This window comes from Chelonoidis abingdonii, chromosome 9, assembly GCF_003597395.2.
Source record: "Chelonoidis abingdonii isolate Lonesome George chromosome 9, CheloAbing_2.0, whole genome shotgun sequence".
Lineage (NCBI taxonomy): Eukaryota > Metazoa > Chordata > Testudines > Testudinidae > Chelonoidis > Chelonoidis abingdonii.
In genome coordinates, this window is record NC_133777.1 from 77,713,956 (window position 1) to 77,734,121 (window position 20,166).

The window sequence follows — 20,166 nt, forward strand, 5'->3', positions numbered from 1 at the left end:
CAGTGACATTCAAAAACCACTCCACTATATGCTTCTCTTTCCTTCCTCTCCACCTCGCGTGAGGGTTTTATCTTAATATGCCTCACCCTCAGTCTTGCTGGGTGACAAATCTGACCTTTATCAAAGGCTGTTGAGCTCTAGTCTTTTGGGGTTTTTATTGCATCTGTCTGTAGTTTTACAGTCTTTCGCCTTATGCATCTTGCTTTTATTCTTTATCTTGTTCCAACATCAAGGAAAATGTTGCCAACACAACAACCCCTTCTTTGCTTCCTTTCATTTTATGAGTCCCCTACGTCAGAGAGACTCCGCTATGAATGGTAGTTGTTGGGTTTTTTAGGGCTGTGAAGCAATTAAAAAAAAAATTAATCGTGTTTAATTGTGCTGTTAAACAATAAGAGTACCATTTGTTTGTTTTTGGATGTTTTCTATATTTTCAAATATATTGATTTCAGTTACACACAATACAAAGTGTACAGTGCTTAATTTATATTTATTTTTATTACAAATATTTGCACTGTAAAAAACAGAAGAAATAGTATTTTTCAATTCACCTGATACAAGTACAGTAGTTGAACTTACAAATGTAGAATTACGTGCAAAGCATAACTGCATTCAGAAACAAAACACTGTAGAACTTTAGAGCCTACAAATCCACTCAATCCTATTTCTTGTTCGGCCAATCGCTCAGACAGACAAGTTTGTTTACATTTGCAGGAGATGCTGCTGCCCACTTCTTGTTCGCAATGGCACCTGAAAGTGAGACCAGGCGTTCGCATAGCACTATTGTAGGCAGTGTCACAGGATATTTACATGCCAGATGTGCTAAAGATTCATATGTCCTTTCATGCTTCAGCCACCATTCCAGGGGACATGCATCCATGCTGATGAGGAGTTCTATTCAATAACAATCCAAAGCAGTACAAACTGACACATTTTCATTGTCTGAGTCAGATGCCAGTAACAGAAGGTTGATTTTCTTTTTTGCTGGTTCAGGTTCTGTAGTTTCTGCGTTGGAGTGTTGCTCTTTTAAGACCTGAAAGCATGCTCCACATCTCATCCCTCTCAGATTTTGGAAGGCACTTCAGATTCTTAAACCTTGGGTCCAGTGCTGTAGCTATCCATAGAAATCTCACATTGATACCTCATTTGACAAAACACAAAGCTGCTATGAAAGAGTTCTTAAATCATCATCTGAGGCCTTGGCTACACTCACACTTTACAGCGCTGCAAGTTTCGCGCTCAGGGGTGTGAAAAAACACCCCACTGAGCACTGCAAGATACAGCGTTGTAAAGCGTCAGTGTAATCAGGGCGGCAGCGCTGAAAGCGCGGCTCCCAGCACTGCACGCTATACCCGTAAAGGATGTGGTTTACATGCAGCGCTGGGAGACCTCTCTCCCAGCACTGCCGCTTTGACCTCACTCACACTTCAAAGTGCTGCCGCGGCAGTGTAGCCATACCCTGAGACCTAATATGTGGCAGAAATGCGGGTAAAAGAGAGCTGGAGACATACAGTTCTCCCCCAAGGAGTTAATCACAAATTTATTTAGTGCATTTTTTTTTTTTTATGAGCATCATCAGCATGGAAGCATGTCCTCTGGAATGGTGGCCGAGGCATGAAGAGGCATACCAATGTTTAGTAGATCAAGTGTAGTATCTGGCATGGAAATACCTTGCAATTGGGCTACAAAAGTGCCATGGGAACACTTGTTCTCACTTTCTGGTGACATTGTAATGGAGAAGAGAGCAGCATTATCTTCCGTAAATGTAAACACACTTGTTTGTCTTAGCGATTGGCTGAACAAAAAGTAGGACTGAGTGGACTTGTAGGCTCTTAAGTTTCACATTGTTTTGTTTTTGTGTGCAGTTACATAACAAAAAAAATCTACATTTGTAAGTTGCACTAATATGATAAAGAGATTGCACTACAGTACTTGTATGAGGTGAATTCAAAAATACTATTGTCATTTTTACAGTGCAAATATTTGTAATAAAATATAAAGTGAGCACTGTATATTTTGTATTCTTTTTTAAAAGAAATCAATATCTTTGAAAATTGTAGGAAAACATTTGTATTTTAATCTGTTAATTTTTTTGAACTAATTGTGTGAGTTAACTATAGTTAACTGACAGCCCTAATTAAAATCTTAATTTTCAGTGACAATGAGGGGTAAGTTGATAATGACACTGCATGGATCAGTTATAAAGAGCTCACCAAGTATGACCCTCTCAATATATCTGGGCTCCACTGTTTCTGGGGATAGATCCATTTAGCAGTTATGACTAATTTTATTGATTACAATTAATACAGTTCGACTCTTGTATAGTTATGTTTTTTGTAGAAGATACTGGCCCCACCAACTTCTATTTCACTTGTATAACACTGTGTTAATGTTGTGACTGTATATTTGAGTAGGAGAAATGAGAATTCACAGTGAACATTAAACTTGCTTGCATGCTTATAGTAAATGTCCTGTTACAGGAATTTTGAAGTGCCAGCTCTCAACTGACATTCCATTTTTATGTGTTAATTATAGCTATTCAAAATTTTGTAGTGTCATTTGAAAAACCTCTACTCTTCTTTCTTGTGTAGGTGACCTTTACGAAGAGGAAATTTGGATTAATGAAGAAGGCATACGAACTTAGTGTGCTCTGTGACTGTGAAATAGCACTCATCATTTTTAACAGCTCTAACAAACTCTTTCAGTATGCCAGCACTGATATGGACAAAGTTCTACTCAAATACACAGAATACAATGAACCCCATGAGAGCAGAACCAACTCAGATATCGTTGAGGTAACAATTTGAAAAGATGATCAATTTTCTTAACTTCCTAGTATTTGTTCTGGCAAAGTGTAAAGCAGTAAAGTGCTGTTTAAAGTATGTTAAGTAAAATATTTTTGACAGAGCATTTTAAGAACAGTGGCCATAAAAGATGATTTGCTATTTTTCAATAATTCTATATTTCTCAGTTATAGCTAATGCCTCATTTGGTGGTGAAAAGAATGACTGTTTCCACAGTAATCCAATAATGTGAATATTTACTAACAAATATTTGTTTGCTTCTGTGTTAATAGCTAAAGCACAACTACTATGAGAACTCATCAATTCCCACTTTCTGGTTGAATGTCTAAACTAGATAGTAATAGAAACTATGAATTTTCCTTTCAATTGTAACCTTTCCATAGTGTGGCTGAATTCTTATAAAAGCTATCAAATCTTTCCTTGATATTAATGGGCCAAGTTCTGCACAGCTTCACTTGTAACTGCACTACTTTCAAAAGATTGCACAAGTGTAACTGAGCAGAATTTAGTCTGTTGTCTTATCTGTTGCACAACTATGAGTTTTATTACTGAAGTGTCTTAAATCTATTTTTATGGCAAAATGTATTGATAAATTTATTTAATTTGCATTAAAACTATTTTTGTACTTTTTTTAGCCTTTCAGTATTTTTCCTGTTATGTTCAAAAAGAGAGGATAACAACAGTCAGAATGTCAAGGAACCTGGTCCCCTTGTTTGTTCACAATATGAAAAATATAAAGGTTCTCAGCATTCCATTCCTGTAGGTTTATGGTAGTCTTAGTATTACTGTACCTTTTTAAAGACATTTTTCTTACATTTTAAATAACTCATTTTTATTATTTTTCTCTGCAAACTTTCTATAGCATTAGTCTTCTAAAATAGCATTATATATTTAAAATGTCTAATGAGAGAGAAAGTGATCCTCAAACAATGAAAACAAGTTAGGTAAAAATATTGAATCAGTGTCCTTGGAAACAATATATTGACAAACATAAATCTTACAATTTAAATAAAATTGGGTTTCATTCATTGTTTGAGGAAGTAATGGTTAAATGTGTGTAATAAATTTGTAAGTGAAGTTCAATAGTGTTATCCTGTAACACATGGTAACAGCATTTCTCTCTGTCCCCCTATGGTGGCTAGACCATACATGGAGACTTGATTTGGCTGCTGCCTCCAAGCTAATGGACTCAGTCTATTAGGTCAAGCACTAGAGGCTCATGCTTCTAGAGTCAAGAGGTGCTGGATTCAGTCCCTTTAGGTTTTGTTATAAGAGGTTCAAGCTTTTAAAAAAGGAGCGAGGATCCCAATCACTGCTGCACAATGACCATTAGCTCCCAGCAGACCCGATGAGATTTGATCTAAGCTTCATTTGAAATTTGAAGCTCCAGTGTTCTAGCCAAACTTTACGCATTATTCACCTACTGGAGACAGTTTTGGAATGCTGATTAATATAGATAATTTGGCTCCATTGACTGACTCTGTTGTAAACCCACAAGATTATTAAGAAGTTAGTGCAAACAGAATTCATTGTAGCAGAAAATCAGGGCGTAAATAAGCTCTTCATATTTTCTTTTCAGAAAAATTTGAAAAATTTCGGGAGACAGTCTTATATATCAGTTGGTCAGCAAGGGAAAGATATCAGCCTACCAGACTTATATGATGAACTTTATAATTCATTGATACTGACAATGCAAACCTTATTGACTAGGCTTGAGGAAACAGTTAGTTATTACATCTTTAGGTTAACACAAAGTATGCACGCAGTCAATATAATTACAAGCAGGGGGAAAGAAAATGTAACCCTCAGTTCTGTTGTTGCAGATAACATACAGGGAGCATCTTATTGTGTCTGTATCTGTGCTACAGACCATTCGTGCCTTTTCAATAGTTCTGTTGTTTGTAGTTCTTAGATTATCAGAGCTAGATTAGTTGATTTTTTAGGGACTTTTCCTTGTCCTCTATACACAACACTACCCTGCATGAAACGCAGCCCTCAGCCTCTTTAGATCAGCCCTCTGGACTCTGAATCTCTCTAAAATATCTTCTGAATCCTTCCTGGATGCACTTTTAGCAAAATTAAAAGAAACTGAGTTGAGGGGTCATCTTGCAAATGTATGCCCTTTCAATAGTTTTCCACCCCTAGAACTGAATGCATCCTTATGCAGTTTTCACAGTTATATCCATCTCTATTTCCTGTTGCTCACACAAATATCTAGTAATTGCTTCCTCCCGTCTGGCCAGTAAAACTGATGTTATCCATAGTGATGGATTATCGAGATCAGCAGAGGTAGGTAAAGTAGGCTGACCTTTTTCCCTAGAGATCCATTCCAGATTAAAAAATAGATTAAAAAAGTTACATTATGTAGCTAATATTCAGTTCTGTTATGAAAAGTCTCTCAGGACAGTGTAGAATTTTATGCTCAGTTCACAGGGAAAACACTGGTGGAGGGGGAATGCCTGACTTTTTAAAATCGGCTATTGCTGCATTCTCAGCATGGGATCTGAGACGCTTTGAATTCATCCCCTAAAATTACTGTGCAGCTCTCTTGGGTGTTGGTACTTAGACAATTAAGAGAGAATTTTTCAGGTGAGGGAAGGGTGGGATAGTTTTGCCTTCCAATATACAAATAATTGCTCAACTTCAGCTTCTTCGTCTCCTTGATTTGGATGAGATTTGTTCCTGGAGGGCTCTAAGAAATACTCAGGATATACAGAAATAAATATCCTGCTTGTTATATTTCAGAGGCCCCTTTTTGTATTCCAGTTACTGTATCTAGGTATTTGTACCATGCTCATTAACATAATGTTTGAGTAAATTCTCATGGAATTGAGTGGGAGCTCTGGGGGCATGTAATTGTGGTATAAATCCACAAGGTTAAATTTTAAATAAAAGGATGAGCCTCTTCTATCTTAACTTTAATGTATAAAATGCTTAATTGAGGGAAAGTTCATATAATCTTAAATGCTTTTTTTTTTATGATTTTCAGATGCATCCTGGTGTTCTAACATAGTTTTTTTTTTCTTACGCCATTAACTTACTGCTTCATCATCTTTTCCCCCTAAAAAATACAGAATATATTTCACAGAAGGTTGTTAGCCTTTCCAAGGCAGTTCAGATATTAGCAGCTCCAGGTGGGAGATCCTGGGGAATTTTTTTTATTACCGTAGCACCATGGACCAGGATCCTGTTATGTTAGGCACTGTAGAAACACAGAGGAAAAAAACAGTCCATACTCCAAGAGTTCAGTCTTTCACCATCTCGCATTCTCAAATGACCTTTATTCCACCTCATTCAGCGCTGCCCCTGCTATTGTGCAGTAATCTTGTGGTAATGAGTTCCATGGTTTAATCCTTCATATAGCATGCATTTAAAAAACATTTTGTCAGCTTTATATTTATTGCCTTTAAATTAAATTTAATTGGGTATCACCTTGTTCTTATATTGTGAGCGTTATTAGGATTGCTTAACTGATCTTTTGTAGGGCAACTTAGTAACCTGCTACTGCTGAGTGCAAAGGAACAGTGAACAGTACATCCTTTTAATCAGAAACCAAAACCTATCCTTGAGGAGCTGAAGTTTGAAGTTAGCTCTTGAACTTGTGTCACAGAAATGGTATATTATGCTTCTAAATATGGTTATGTTCCTTTTCATTATGAAAACAATAGTCTAAGCGCTTTTAAGAAACCTGTTAAGTCTGTGAAAGAATTGTATTGCTGTTTGCATTTTGTCTGATCAAGAAGATTACCAGACTAGATATGGACCATAGTGAAAATTTGTTCTCTTCTGTCCTGCCCAAAAAAAAATACTCACAAATGCCGTTGTTTTGTTTTTGATGTTGCTGGCCTGATTGGAAAAAGACAAAAGCCAAGAATTTCATGGTTAAACCTTCGCTATCTGTAACTCATATGTTCTGCAGTAACTTGCACAACTGAAGTAAAAATATATAGTTCCTTGCAATAACAAAACAGTATTGTATGTTAGGGACAAAGTGAAAGCCTTAATTCTGAGTTTTCTTATCTTAAATCTGCCACTTTGTCACTATAATTTATCTTTAATTTAATTTTCTACAAACTATTGATATGCTATTGCAATATTAAATTAGTGTTTGAACTGAAGATGAAATGTTTGCTAATTTAGTTTAACAAAGGAGAGATGAACTTCAATCAGGAATCTGGTTAGCTACCAAAGTGTCCAAAATCCATTAGTCCAATGTTTCCCAAACTTGGGATGCCGCTTGTGTAGGGAAAGCCCCTGGTGAGCCAGGCTGGTTTGTTTACTTGCCAATAGCACCTCCCACTGGCTGCGGTTCACTGCACCAGGCCAATGGGGGCCACTGGAGGTAGTGGCCAGTACATCCCTTGGCCTGCGTCGCTTCCCGCAGCTCCCTAAACAGGCAGTGTCCCCAGTTCGGGAAACTCTACTTTAGTCCAATGGATTTGAAAGCTATTTCTCTCCCGAGTAAGCAGGTGAAAAGAGAACAACTGTCACCTGTTTGGCTACTCTCTGATACTGGCAAATACACTCCAAATATCTTTCTTGACAGTGATTTTTCAGTATTTGATGCGTAGAAATTTGTTATTGGCTATGACTGATTTTTTGTATAAAAGGCAGTTCACAAAAAAAGTAGTGTTTTTTGGAGATAAGCTCTAGTGATTATGGGAATGTTTTTTCAAAAGCCTCTAAGGGAATGTCTACACAGTGCACTAATGTGGTCTTCTTGGGTGTCATTTCTGAAGCACACTAACATGCTGCTCGTTACGTGGTCTTTTGTAGATTCTGCTAGTGTGCACTAAAAGTTCCATAGCACACTTTACTCTAGTTCTGTGCAGTAGAGCAGTGTTCCTCAAAGCCAGTCCACCGCTTGTTCAGGGAAAACCCCTGGCGGGCCAGGCTGGTTTGTTTACCTGCCGTGTCCACAGGTGCGGCCGATCATTGCTCCCACTGGCCGTGGTTCGCCGCTCCAGGCCAACGGGAGCTGTGGGAAGTGTTGCAGGCTGAGGGATGTGCTGGCTGCCCTTCCTGCAGCCCCCATTGACTTGGAGAACCTTTAGCGCCCACCAGCAAGTACACTACACTAATCAAGTAATACATATCACGTCAGTACACTTTAGAAATCTAATCCTGGTAGAGTGCGTTATCTCACTTTGTAGACAAGCCTTATGTCTTAATTTCAAAAGTGACATAGAGGCTTAGGAGGCTAAGTCCCATGGACTTTGGCTTCTAAGAGTTAGAGACGAGGTGGGTGAGGTAATACTTTTTTATTGGACCAAGTTCTGTGTAAGCTCAGAAGTTTGTTTCTCTCACCAATGGAAGTTGGTCCAGTAAAAGATATTACCTCACTCCCATGTCTTTAATATCATGGGACCAACACGGTTAACACACATGCACCTATGGATTGTCACTTTTGAAACTGGAGCTTTTGAAAATTCTGCAGTAATTGACCTAACCTGTTGTGGAATATGTATGCGTAATTCATTGTTTTGAAGTCACCGTAGTAACATTTTTCAAGGCCAGAGGGTACTAGTATTCTTTTCTATTTTACAGGCTACTGATCTGAAATTTGATCTTTTTGAAATGCAGTGTCTAAATGGTTAGTTCATACTTCTGCTTTAGTATCAAATCGCAAACTCCAGTTCTTCGTGCTCCTCCAAATTCAAGAGATGAAACTATCCTTATATCCTACAAGGCTTATCACCTTTTGTTTATACTGTAGTGTCACGAAAGAGATGAAATTATGTTGACTTTCAAGCATTTTGAGGTAATGTACAGTCCTTTCAAAGAACAACATGAACTGAATAGTGTGGTTCTCCTAACTGTCTCTTCACCAGAAGCAGAGTTGTAACCAAAATCTTGCTCAAACTGAATACTGAGATGGTTATTTAAGAAGAACTGGGAAACATTTCATATGAGTTTAATATAAAAGAATATAATTTAATATAAATCATTTTATACATATTAAATTACAATTGCATATACACAATTACATTATGTTCTGCAATTAATTGTATATTAACATATAAATAAAACTAAGATAATACTTGACAAATTCACTTGCCTACTTGAGTTTGGTGAATAAGGAATCATGAATCATATTTGCTGTGGCTTAGAATCACCTTGGGATCAGCCTTATCCCCTTGCATTGTTGGTATGTAATGCAGTTCAATCTCAGTATTGGGGGAGGGAGCCAACCAGTCCAACACCGACTTGCTTTTCAGCCTTGTATGTACTCATAACCAGTAAGAAAATCTTCTGTCTAGTGATCTGTTGAATGATTTACTTAAAATAGACTAAAAACAAAATATTTGAAAGGCACTTTCTTCTACTCCTTACAGTTGCAAACACCTGAGTTCAGGACTTGGAAGAACTATTACTCACAGCAAACTAAAATTAAGCAGAGAGCATCTTCTTGCACTGCCGGAGGGTTATATATAAAATAATTGGAAGAAAACCATTGATTTCTGAACTGAGAACTAGGAATTTTTGTTGAATAGCTGGGCATAGATCCCTATGCCATTTCCTAGTGCTCATGGCTAAGGCTAAGATTTTATCATGGATATTTTTAATAAAAGTCATGGACAGGTCACAGCATCCGTATATTTTTTTTTCCTTTTTGCCCGTGACCTGTCCATGACTTCTACTAAAAAATATCCCTGACAAAATGAGGATCTGTGGGTCCCCACACCACCTGAAGCGGGGCAGCTGTGCAGGGGCTCGGAGTTGCCTGCAGCAGCTGGGGGCTGCGGGATATCCCTGCCACGTGCAACTCTGGGATCCTTCACTACCCATGGGGGACTGGGAGCTGGGGGGTCCCCCCTCTTGGCTGGATGGGTCCCACCTCCCACCACTGGGAGCTGGGGGGTGTTCTCTGTTACTTGCAGTGGCTTTGGGGGTTCCCCTTCTGCCTGTGGCACCTTGGAGCTCCGGGGGCATTCAGAGGTGCTAGGGGTGCCCTGCAGCTCCTGCCCCTGTGCATGGCGGGGAACCCTGCGGCTTCTGACCGTCACAGAAGTCACTAAAAGTCATGGATTCTGTGACTTCTGCAACCTCTGTGACTAAATCATAGCCTTACTCATGGCAAATTGCCATGGCTCACCTGTTTTTATCCTTTCTCTTGCTCTCTGTATTTTCATCTGCCCTTTTTTCTTCATCTTTCTCTTGTCTCATTGCTGTTTTTTTTCACTTCCCTCCTCCTCTTTAGTCTCTGACAATGTGCTTATCCCCAAAGTCTTGACCTCTCGACTAGCTCTTTCCCATGGCTTTCTCTCCCCATTTATCTTCCCCTTCCCTTTGAGTCTCTGTTTTCCCTTTGCCTCTCTTTCCCTTCCCTGCTCAGTGGAGTTCTGCTGATAGGAACAGATTAACTGGTGTGTCTAGACTAGGGGTCGGCAACCTATGGCATGCATGCTAAAGATTGGCATGCAAGACAATTTTTAATGGCACATTGCAGCCGCCTCTGGCCCCGCTCAGCCCGCAGCTGAATCCCGGAAGCGGGCTGAGTGGGGCCGATGGACGGGACCCAGGCAGGCAGCAGCGTGCCATTAAAAATTCTGCCCGTCTCAGCCTTTTTTTCTCCTGCCTGGCCTCCTACCCTCTCTGGTGGTGGCAGGGGGCAGAAGCAAGCTTGGTCCTGCCAGCTGCTGCTGTAGGGCAGGCTCCGCTGGCAGCCAAGCTTCCCCCTCCCCCACCTTTCCCCCAGTGTGCTGTGTCGTGCCCTGCCTCCTCTCCCTCCCCGCTGCCGATGGCCCTTGCGAGGGAGGAGAGAAGAGGAGCCCCAGCGCCCTCGCTGCTCAGACAGGGAAGGAGGTGGAGAAGAGGCAGGAGCGGGGCCTTGGGGAAGGGGTGTATGGAATCAGTGTATCCCTCCAGCCCCCTGCCTTGAGCTGCTCAGGGCAGGGGGTTGGGAGCTCCCCCTTGATCCTAGCCCACACCCCAGCCCCTTGTACTCCCCCAAAGATCCCAGCCTTGACTCTGGCACCTCCCACACATACACAGCCCCCCACTCCCCAGGCCCTCACTCCTGCACCCACTTCACACATCCCCAGCCCTCTGCCCTGACTCCTGCACTCTCCTCACACACACCTTGCTCTGAGTCTTGCACCCACCCCCAGCCCCCTCCACATTCCCACCTGCACCCCTTGCACCAAGTGGGAGCTGCCCAGGTAAGTGCTCCATACCCAAACCTCCTGCCCCAACCCTGAGCCCCCTCCCTCATTCTAGCTCCTGGTCCGACCCTGCACCCCAACCTCCAGCCTGCTACGTCACCCCCAGTCCTGTGCTCTGTGCACCCCTACTCTCAGCTCAGTGCAGAGAGGGAGGAAGAGAATGGGCCAGAACCAGGGAGAAGGTAAGTACCCACTGTATGTGACCAGGGCCATGACCCCAGACTGGCAGTGGGCTGAGCGGGACCGGCAGCTGGGACCCTGGCTGGCAGGACCCAGCAGCCAGAACCCCGCTCAGCCTGCAGCTGGTCTGGGATCCCGGCCCTACTCAGTCCTCTGCTGGTCTGGGGTTCTGGCTGCCGGCCCCTTGTCAGCTGGGGTTCCGGCCACAGGCCCCGCTCAGCCCGCTGCCGGCCTAGGTGAACAGAACCCCAGGCTGGCAGCGGGCTGAGCAAGCTGGTGGCGTAAGATCAGCATTTCAATTTAATTTTAAGTGAAGCTTCTTAAACATTTTTAAAACCTTGGTTACTTTACATACAACAGTAGTTTGGTTATATAATATATAGACTTTTATAAGAGAGAGACCTTCTAAAAAAAATTGTTAAAATGTATTACTGGCACATGGGACCTTAAATTAAAGTGAATAAATGAAGACTCAGTACAGCACTTCTGAAAGGTTGCAGACCCCTGGTCTAGACTGTGACAACAGACACTCAGTGGGCAAAAGCTTAGAGAGTAAGAATAGAAGATAGGAGGATTGAAAGTAGTCACTGACTTCTCTCTGCGCAGGACTATGGAGTGCTGCCTCTGTAGTGATTGGCATATAGCAGTTTCCTGTTTCATGGGAGCCAATCATTGACTGGCTAAGGAAAAGAAGAGTTCTGGGAACATAGTTTCCCATTATTAGTTGTTGGTTTGCTCCCAGTGTTGTAAATGGAATGACACTGGTGATCACCTGTAGCTACAACCACTGTACCTCCAACCACCTGGAGCTGTTTCATGCTGAAGCAGCCCAGGGTGAAACCATTGGTTTGCACTAAAAAATATTCTTCTGCTTAGTGGTCTCACTTGAATGGTATTACAACTGGGTTGTAAATCTTCTATTAATTTGTGCGTGGCTTTTGCCACTGCCACATATGGGAACAGGGGAAGTAAGCTTTGTTTCTTTATCCAGTCTCCAGCCTTGGAATACTTATGGCTTCACCTAAAGGGAAAAAAAATCTTTATATAAAAGCATATGATGTTAATATTGTTTTCTAGTCTCATAAAAAGAAAAAGGAATATCTTGTGTGGAATCCCACAAATTCTTTTTTCATACACTTTCCCTTGTGGCTAAGCTCTTCATTAACCTAATTAAAAACGCAGGTACAGTATGTGTTTAGGTTTTGGGACATCTAGATAAATTTTTAATCTTTGCTCCATCATCGTGCTTAGTTTGGTCCCATGTCATCTTTCCTTGTTTTCTTCTTCTTTACTCTGAAGTATACACTAGACCTGTTTATCTTGGACATTCTGCATGGATGTTTAATAACTATAAAAAAATAAAACAATGTCTATCACAAATGTATATCTACATTCATTGGTATAGTTTAATTCAGGGGTCGACAACCTTTGGCACACGGCTCGCCAGGGTAAGCACCCTGAAGGCCCAGGACAGTTTGTTTACCTTCTGTGTCCGCAGGTTCAGCCAATTGCAGCTCCCATTGGCTGTTTCACCGTCCCAGGCCAATGGGGGCTGCGGGAAGCGGTGCGGGCCAAGAGATGTGCTGGCTGTTGCTTCCCGCCACCCCCATTGGCCTGGAGTGGCAAACGGTAGCCAGTGGGAGCTGCGATCTGCCGAACCTGCGGATGTGGTAGGTAGGTAAACTGGCCCGGCCTGCAGTTGCTTACCCTGGCGAGCTGCGTGCCAAAAGTTGCCAACCCCTGGTTTAATTTACGCAATGTTGTTATACTAGAATATTGATCACAGGACCATTGTTTCCTGGTTTGAAATAAATCAACGTGACCCTGATGTTTGTGTAAATTATTTTAGCTCTTACGTAATGGGAAATTTTTCCTGTGATGATTTTGCATTGCATTAATGATTTTTTGATAGTAGGTTTGCATCCATGTATTATTTCTATCTTGTGGATTGTCATTGCTGTTGCTGAAAGGGAAAAAAGCTATATCTTACTGTTATGCTAACTGGAAGCAAGCTAATGTGCACATATATGCAATTTCCTAAAATAGTGCAAACAAGCTACTGCTCTGAATCTAGTATTTAGTGTGCAGAAAGAGGAATATACATTTTACTTTGGGTCACACTTCGATTATGAAGAACTTACGGGGAAAAACAGCATGTTAAAAGATACTTGTTAGTAAGGTCATGGCTTTTGAATGCAGTATGCAGGTCTCACTCACACATGCAAAGCCTGCAGCATAAACAAGCACATGTACCTCCACAGCTAGATGAAGAGTGTGCCTGAGGACAAGTGTAACACTGTAGAGAAGAGAGGAGTTGGTGTGGAAACACTAAGGTTACATGCCAAAAGCTAGGGAAGAAGCTAGGTATACTGTTCCTGTTTTTATGAGCCTCTTTGTTTTGTTTTGTTTTGTTATGATTTTTGTCCCTGGATACAGGTAACACACTCACTCAAATTAAGTTCTTTACCTTTTTATGTGATGATAGTATGCTTTTGCCATATTTTGAGGGTACTTGAAGGAATTCTATAGTCTTTTTGCATTTGGGTGAAGTTGATGGAAAAACTCTGAAGAGTTAGTTCATGGCAAGCTAGGGTGTGAATCCGCCCCACACTTCCTGCTGTGGACTGACTCTGTGGACCAAGCTCTGAAGTGCATTAATAGTTTGTTAGTGCACTTTGGTCTAGTCCTCTTTGAAACAGGAGTAGACACAAGTGCATTAATGATCCATTAATGTCATCAGGATCCATGGGGACAGTTAGTCTGCAGCAGGCTAGTATGGGGCAGATTCACTCCTCTGCTTGCTGTGAACTAAATATTTGTGTAGACAAATATTTAAAAGTCCTACATTTTCAAAAATAATGTAATCTCTGCCAAAAATAATAATAATCAGAAAATAGAAAAGACCTTGAGTATACTAGTTCTGTTTCCCTTCCAGTGTTGGATTGTTCCCTCTTTTGAATACGTACTGGTTATGTCCAGTCTTGTTTTGTGTGTGCCAAGCAGTAGGCTTTCCATCATATCTATTCAGAGATGCTACATGAGGTGAGAGATAAATGAAACAAGGAGTCAGAGAACAAGTGATAGCTCATGTCAACTACTGTAATCTGCTTAAAAGATAAGGCTTGAACCAGCCAATTAAGTGTTTCAGAAGAGAAGCCTCACAATATATCAAAAAGAAGGCCAAAGAGTCCTTTTTTAATCATTTTTTTAATAGTATGAAAATGCAGCTTCAATCAGAAATGAAAAGAAAACTAATACCTGAAAGGGGAGCCCTCTTTTCATATTCTTCATATTTGTAAACACCTTTCTTTAGTTGCAAGTTTCTTCCAGGGTGCACTGTTGCTGTGATGAATTCCTACATATATATACTCATAATGGAATTCATGTCATGCAGTAAGTCGTAGCATCTTCTTTGTACATAGTGGCCAGATTCTTTGATGATTTATAGACCATTGATTTCACTGAGATTCTGTGGGTTGGGTATCAGTTCACATTTTCTGTACCCTCCTGATTTACTCATAGCTGTTAAATAGCCATAAAACTAATAAATTCAGTTGTGCTGACGAATTTTATCGGTTGAAATTTATTTTTCTCTGAAAGTAGATCTTCGTGCATGCTTCCAAAGTAGGATGAGTGTATTTTTAAATAGCTTTACAAGCTGAGTGTCATTTTTTTAGTTCACTTACATAGTTGGAATCTCTGCAATGAAATGTTTTGCACAGTAGGTGCATATTACGTATGTAGATAGGGAGTTCTTGGCTTTGTATTTAAAGCATATTTTGTTATATAAAAGACTGTTGTCTATAATTAGTGCTATAAGGAATGTTAGTAGCTTCCTTTTTTGATGGCTGATTTATGGTGCGTAGTTTATGCACATGTTACAAGGAGGAGAGAGAAAAATTGTTCTCATTAACCCCTCAGGATAGGACAAGAAGCAGTGGCCTTAAATTGAAGCAAGGGAGGTTTAGTCTGGACATTAGGAAGAGCTTCCTAACTGTCAAGGTGTTAAGCACTGGAATAAATTGCCTAAGCTGCTTGTGGAATCTTCATCATCGGAGACTTTTTTTTACGAGCAGGTTAGACGATGACCTGTCAGGGATGGTCTAGATCAGTGTTTCCCAAACTTGGGACACCGCTTGTGTAGGGAAAGCCCCTGGCGGGCCAGGCTGGTTTGTTTACCTGCCCCATCCACAGGTCCGGCCAATCGTGGCTCCCACTGACTGCGGTTCGCTGCTCCAGGCCAATGGGAGCTGCTGGAAGTGGCGCGGGCCGAGGGATGTAATGTCCGCTGCTTCCAGCAGCCCCCCATTGGCCTGGAGTAGTGAACCACGGCCAGTAGGAGCCGCAATCGGCCGGACTTGTGGATGGGGCAGGTAAACAAACCGGCTCGCCAGGGGCTTTCCCTACACAAGCGGCGTCCCAAGTTTGGGAAACTCTGGTCTAGATAATACTTAATCCTGCCTTGAATGCAGGAGGCTGACTTGAAGGCCTCTTAGGGCACCTTCCAGTCCTATGATTCTAAGTGCTTTCTATTCTGAGATTGTACCATGGCTACTCAATCCAGATTCCTTTTAGTATTATGATGTGTATCTCCCTTGAACATGTCATGTAGTCCTATCAAATATTGTTATTCCACCAAGCTCTGACATTAGTTTTTAAAAACACTAGCATAAAACAGGATGGCTGAAAAATGGGAGTGACAGGAGGCTGAGCAGTCTGGGAGAAAGAGAAAGGGAGAAAAAAATCCCAGGTAGGGAGGAAGTAATGTAAGTAAAGGGGAGAAAAACAGATGTTACAGAAACATTCCCTTTTTGTAAATCATAGTCAAGAAGTGCTTTTCTCTTTTTTGGGGGGCAGGGAGGTGGGGGGATGCAGGTAACCAAGAAGTGGCAGCAGCAATGGGAAGTCCACATCACCTGTCTATAGATACCAAAACTGTGCTGTTGACCCCTATTTTTTGTCATTGCTGGAACACTGTGCTACTGAACAAATTCCTGAAATACAGTGTGTAAATATTTCAGGTTACAGTTCTACAGTTGCAGACTCTTTGTACTGTCAAGCAAACTTCATTTCCGTGTTGATCTAACACAGTGCTTTGGAGAACACGACAAATAAAACACAGAATATTATGTGTAGTGTTTGTAGAAATTATATTTGACTAATGCAGCGGTTCTCAAACTGTGGGTCGGGACCCCAAAGTGGGTCAGGACCCATTTTAATGGGGTTGCCAAGGCTGACTTAGACTTTCTGGGGTCCAGGGCTGAAGCCTAAGCCCCACTGCTGTGGGCTAAAGCCTGAGGGCTTCATTTGTGGGTTGTGGGGTTCAGGTTACAGGCCCCCTGCCAGGGGCTAAAGCCCTTGGGCTTCAGCTTCTTCTCCCCGGCCCCATGGCTTTGCCCCCCCAGGTCATGTAGTAATTTTTGTTGTCAGAAGAGTGTCACAGTGCAATTAAGTTTGAGAACCCCTGAACTAATGTATCTGTTTGGCACAGAAGTTGTTCAAGAATAGTTTTGAGTCTTTAAAATAATGGTAAAACAGTTTTGCAATCTGAGGCCTTAAATTTATTTCCTTTTTGAACACTTTTCCCATTGATTATACCAGTAAATCTGATCATGTAAGTTAGTCTATAGTATAGCTGAGACAAAGTGGATGAGGTAATACTACCAGTAAGTAATACTATCTCATCTACATTGTCTCTTTTAATCTCTTGGGACCAACATGGCTACAACAACATTGCAAACAATTATATAGCTGTACAGTTTAGAACGCTAAATTATTGCCATTTATTTAGCAAATTAATATTCAAAAGATTTATATTGTAGGTCTACACTACAGACCCATTGGTATAACTACATCGTTCAGCAGTGTGCAAAGTTCGCACCCCTAAGTGACGTAGTTATACCAACCTAACCGCTGGTGTAGACAGTGCTGTGTTGGTAGGAGAGCCTCTCCCACTGATATAGCTGCACCTCTCACAGAGCTGGATTAACTAGGCCAACAGGAGAAGCCCTCCCATTGGCATAAGAGCATCTTTACTTAAGTGCTACAGTGGCGCAGCTGTACCGATGCGGTGTTTTAAGTGTAGTGCCTTCAGATTTGTCATAGTTTTCTCATACACAGCTCATTGGTCAAAATTCTTGGTGCTCACACAGCTCTGCTTACAAAAGTTAGGTAACTGCATCACAACTCCAGTCTTCTGCCTCAATCTGCTTAGTTTATTAACAAGAAGATTGAGAGGTGGCTTTATTACTGTGTACAAGTACTTTCATGGAGAGGAAAACACTCAGTACTGAAGGACTTCTTAATTGAGTAGAAGAAGGTGTAATAAGAACCAATGGCTGGAAGCTGAAGCCCGACAAATTCAAATGAGAAATAAGGCTCAATTTTTTAAAAGTGAGAGTGATTAAAATATTGGGACAAACTGCCAAGGGACATGATTGATTTTCCGTCTCTTGACATATTCAAATCAAGACCGGATGCCTTTCTGGAAGATATAGTATGATCAAACACAAGTTATTTGACTCAAACAGGGGTAAATTGGTGAAATTTAATGACTTGTGGTGTACAGAAATCAGATCGGATGTTCTAATGGTCTTCTGGCCTTAAACTCTGCAATCTATTGACACTCTTAATCCTATTTTGAGTCAGATGCAGCATGCAAAGACCACACTGTTGTAAACTTTTTCTGATTGTGGATGCCATTATCTGTCACTTTTACCTATTCACTTCAGATATTGCCGCCTATCAGTGAACAAGTCTTATTGTCAGCAAACAAAGATTAAAAATGATAAATGGAACGGCTGTCCAACCAACTGGGATTATTAACATAAAATCCCATCTCTAGTTCGTTCCTGGTATTCCATTAGACAACACGTATGGTTTACTGCAGTGGGGTTGAAGATTAAAGTCCAGACCTGGAAATTAACATTGTCTTTCACACCATTGACTACTTGTGAAAATAGTATCAGTTCTGATCATTCTTTAAAAATACAAGTAAGTAAAAAGGGTTAGTCTAAGAATAACTGTAGCTTTTGAAGATACTAATAAAGTGAGCAAAAATTAACAAAAAATGGCCTTTCATACAAATTTAAATTGTTCCAGTAGCTTAATTTAGTAGCTTCAGCCCCATGTTAATAGTATTTATTGTTCTGATTTGATTTCAGCATTAGTACAATGTGTGAGTCTATTAAAGCAAACAATGATCGTGATTGCTTAAAGACTTCTTAAAAAAAGACTCAGTATTACAGTGCTGACCTTATGATACAATCATAATAGAAAGGAAAGGAATCTGACAGAATGGAACAGAGGAATAACGTTGTCTTAAAAATATTGCTGGCTCAGTTCCAACATTGTGTAGCCATTTGGGTAGCTAAATGTATTTTTACACTCAGTTATAGGTTGTCCTAAATGGAACTACTTGGTAATATTGGATGTATGCATAATATTGGGGGAAAAAATGACTACATCAAATCATTATTTTTGCAGAATATAAAAGTAATTTTCAAGAGGTGTATAATAATCATATATTGGTTTGTTACCTTTTTTAATGTTAAGACTACTACTGTCTTAAGTGAATAACTGCTGAAGAATAATCCAAAGGAAAAATTACAAAATTCGATACAATTTTGGGGTATGAAAGAAAAAGATGAAAATGTTGAGAAGGAAACTTTGCAAAAACTTTTGCATCAAACTGTAGAAAACATAATTATGTAACAGAGACTAAAATATTAATATAATGTTGATACAATCAGACTTCGTACTTTTTAGCACCCTTCTGAGACAGTATAGTGTCAATAGTTATCAGAAGCAAGAATGAAGTGACAAACTCTTAGTGGATCTATGGGTATGTTGCCCTGGAAGCATGAGAAGCCCAATCTGTCTTGATTCACTAAAGAATTATGTAAAAGTAGTTTTGTGTGCAAGATGAATATTTTTTTTTTTTTGAGATTGAACAGATCCACTCTGGTGCAGATATTTCCAATATATGTTGGCAATTATGGACCAGCTGTCCATAATTGCTATGCCAAGAGAAGTTTACCTGGAATGAGACAAAACCAGACCAAATCAAAGAGGGCTTTGGAACGTAATTCAGTGGGAATTAGCTTGTATGTTCAGTACTCTCCCAACTGATTTTTTGTTTTGTTTAAATTTTATTTTTTTCCAGTGATGTCTATTGCAATAAAATCCCAAATCATGAAACATTTTTTTTCCATATGACATTAGAGAAGGGAGAATAGTTTCAAAGAAATGTGAAAGTATTTTCACAATGACAAAACTTAAAAATATTTTGGAAAAAGAGAAACAACATCTCTCTTGTGTGTTTGTGAATTGGTTTGTCTTACATTTACAAATATCCAGAGCCTGAAAGACAGTTAATTCATGATGTTCTTAAATATGAACTATGGTCTTTTATTAACTTTCAAATCTTCCCATACAATCACGTTGTATTTATCCACTTTAAAAGTAAAACATGGAGATAGCATGTTCATTTTCTGTTGGCATTGTGCAAATTGTTTCTTTTGGCATTGTGATGACTAAGTAACATTGACATGTTTTTTAAAAATGACACAGATCATTTGTGATTTTAGGAAAGCTGACACCGTTAGAAAAAAGTTTCTTTGTTGCCAGTTAGATAATGTCATTTTGTATTACCTGATGTCTGATTTCTGGAGAATTGCCAGAGGTAGAATAGATTAAAAAAAAATAACAGCTCTAGGCTGATGAAAGATACAGCACTCTCTTTTCATGTTGTAGTTTCATGTTTGGACAAATCACATTTTAATTTATTTGATTCCAAATAATCTGAAGCTACAGTTTCTGCTTGTCCTAACCAGCCTCTGGAGTAATGTTTGTAGAAATAACAAAGATAGAGTAACTGCACCTTTGACATGAAGCTAATTTTTGTCTTCAATTTAAAGAGAACAGAATTTTCACATTTACTTGGCTTTAAAGGAATCAAGATGCTTTTTCTTATAGTTCATGCACATTTTGACTGCTTTTGAGGGCACGTCTGTGTG

General features: G+C 40.1%; 1 protein-coding gene across 6 annotated transcripts in view; it reads left to right on the plus strand.

The window, feature by feature from the left end:
- The window catches only part of MEF2A (myocyte enhancer factor 2A), a 143,138-nt gene that overhangs the window by 42,808 nt on the left and 80,164 nt on the right, over positions 1–20,166 (plus strand). For all 6 annotated transcript variants that reach the window (XM_032783048.2, XM_032783045.2, XM_032783047.2 and 3 more), the window contains one exon: positions 2,592–2,795. In XM_032783048.2, coding sequence (XP_032638939.1) covers positions 2,592–2,795 — 204 coding nt within the window. The remainder of the gene's footprint in view (positions 1–2,591; positions 2,796–20,166) is intronic.